This window comes from Hakea prostrata, chromosome 10, assembly GCF_041222555.1.
Source record: "Hakea prostrata isolate BN-2017 chromosome 10, UWA_Hpros_2, whole genome shotgun sequence".
Lineage (NCBI taxonomy): Eukaryota > Viridiplantae > Streptophyta > Magnoliopsida > Proteales > Proteaceae > Hakea > Hakea prostrata.
Window position 1 is genome coordinate 40,532,258 of NC_142609.1, and position 702 is coordinate 40,532,959.

At 35.3% G+C, this 702-nt stretch overlaps 1 protein-coding gene across 1 annotated transcript; it reads right to left on the bottom strand.

Moving 5' to 3' along the window:
- LOC149002958 (S-protein homolog 24-like) lies at positions 1–438 on the bottom strand. The gene has a single exon (XM_089138788.1). It carries the CDS (start codon positions 436–438, stop codon positions 1–3), a length of 438 nt encoding a protein of 145 aa, XP_088994914.1.
- Between the last annotated feature and the right edge of the window lie 264 nt (positions 439–702).

Below are 702 nucleotides of genomic sequence, written 5' to 3' on the forward strand. Positions count from 1 at the left end.
TCAATAATGCCATTTTGCTATTAGCATTGGTGGCCCTGGATGGTCTGGTTGTTCTGTGTCTACAATGTAAACGCCATCAAGTTGAACAAGAATAGTGCAGTCTGGACAAAGATCTCGTTTTGCATTAAAAACTTCTGCATTACTTACTGCTTTAGCGGCACCAGCTTGATGCCAGAAATCACAATAGTAGAGAGTAGTAAACCCAACATTTATACAGAAAGTCCATGGGAATTGCTGATTGTTGAGAAGAATCTTATATCCGAAATCATTATTCTTTGATTTGCAGTGCATATGCAATAAATGTCCTTCGCCCAACTTGTTTTGCACTCTTGCATGCACTCTAGGAGTCAAGAAACACCCAGAAACCAAAGATGAAGAGTATTCCATCATCACAACAAGAATTATCAGAACAGGAACGACTCTTGTAAAACTACCCATTGATCTATCTGATTTGTGCTTGCTTCTAAGCTTCTTCTTGATTAGTCTTAAATTTTTCAAACCTTTTCTTTCTTTATATAGAACTGAAAGTGACGTTGAAGAGTCTATCCTTCAGTTTCATTGGTCATTATTGTGACAGTTATATTTTCTAATAAAAATTTGCTAATAAAAAGAGAATGACAGTTCGAAGAGTCTATCCCTGGCAGATATATTTTCTAATAAAAATTTGCTAATAAAAAGAGAATGACAGTTTGAAGAGTCTAT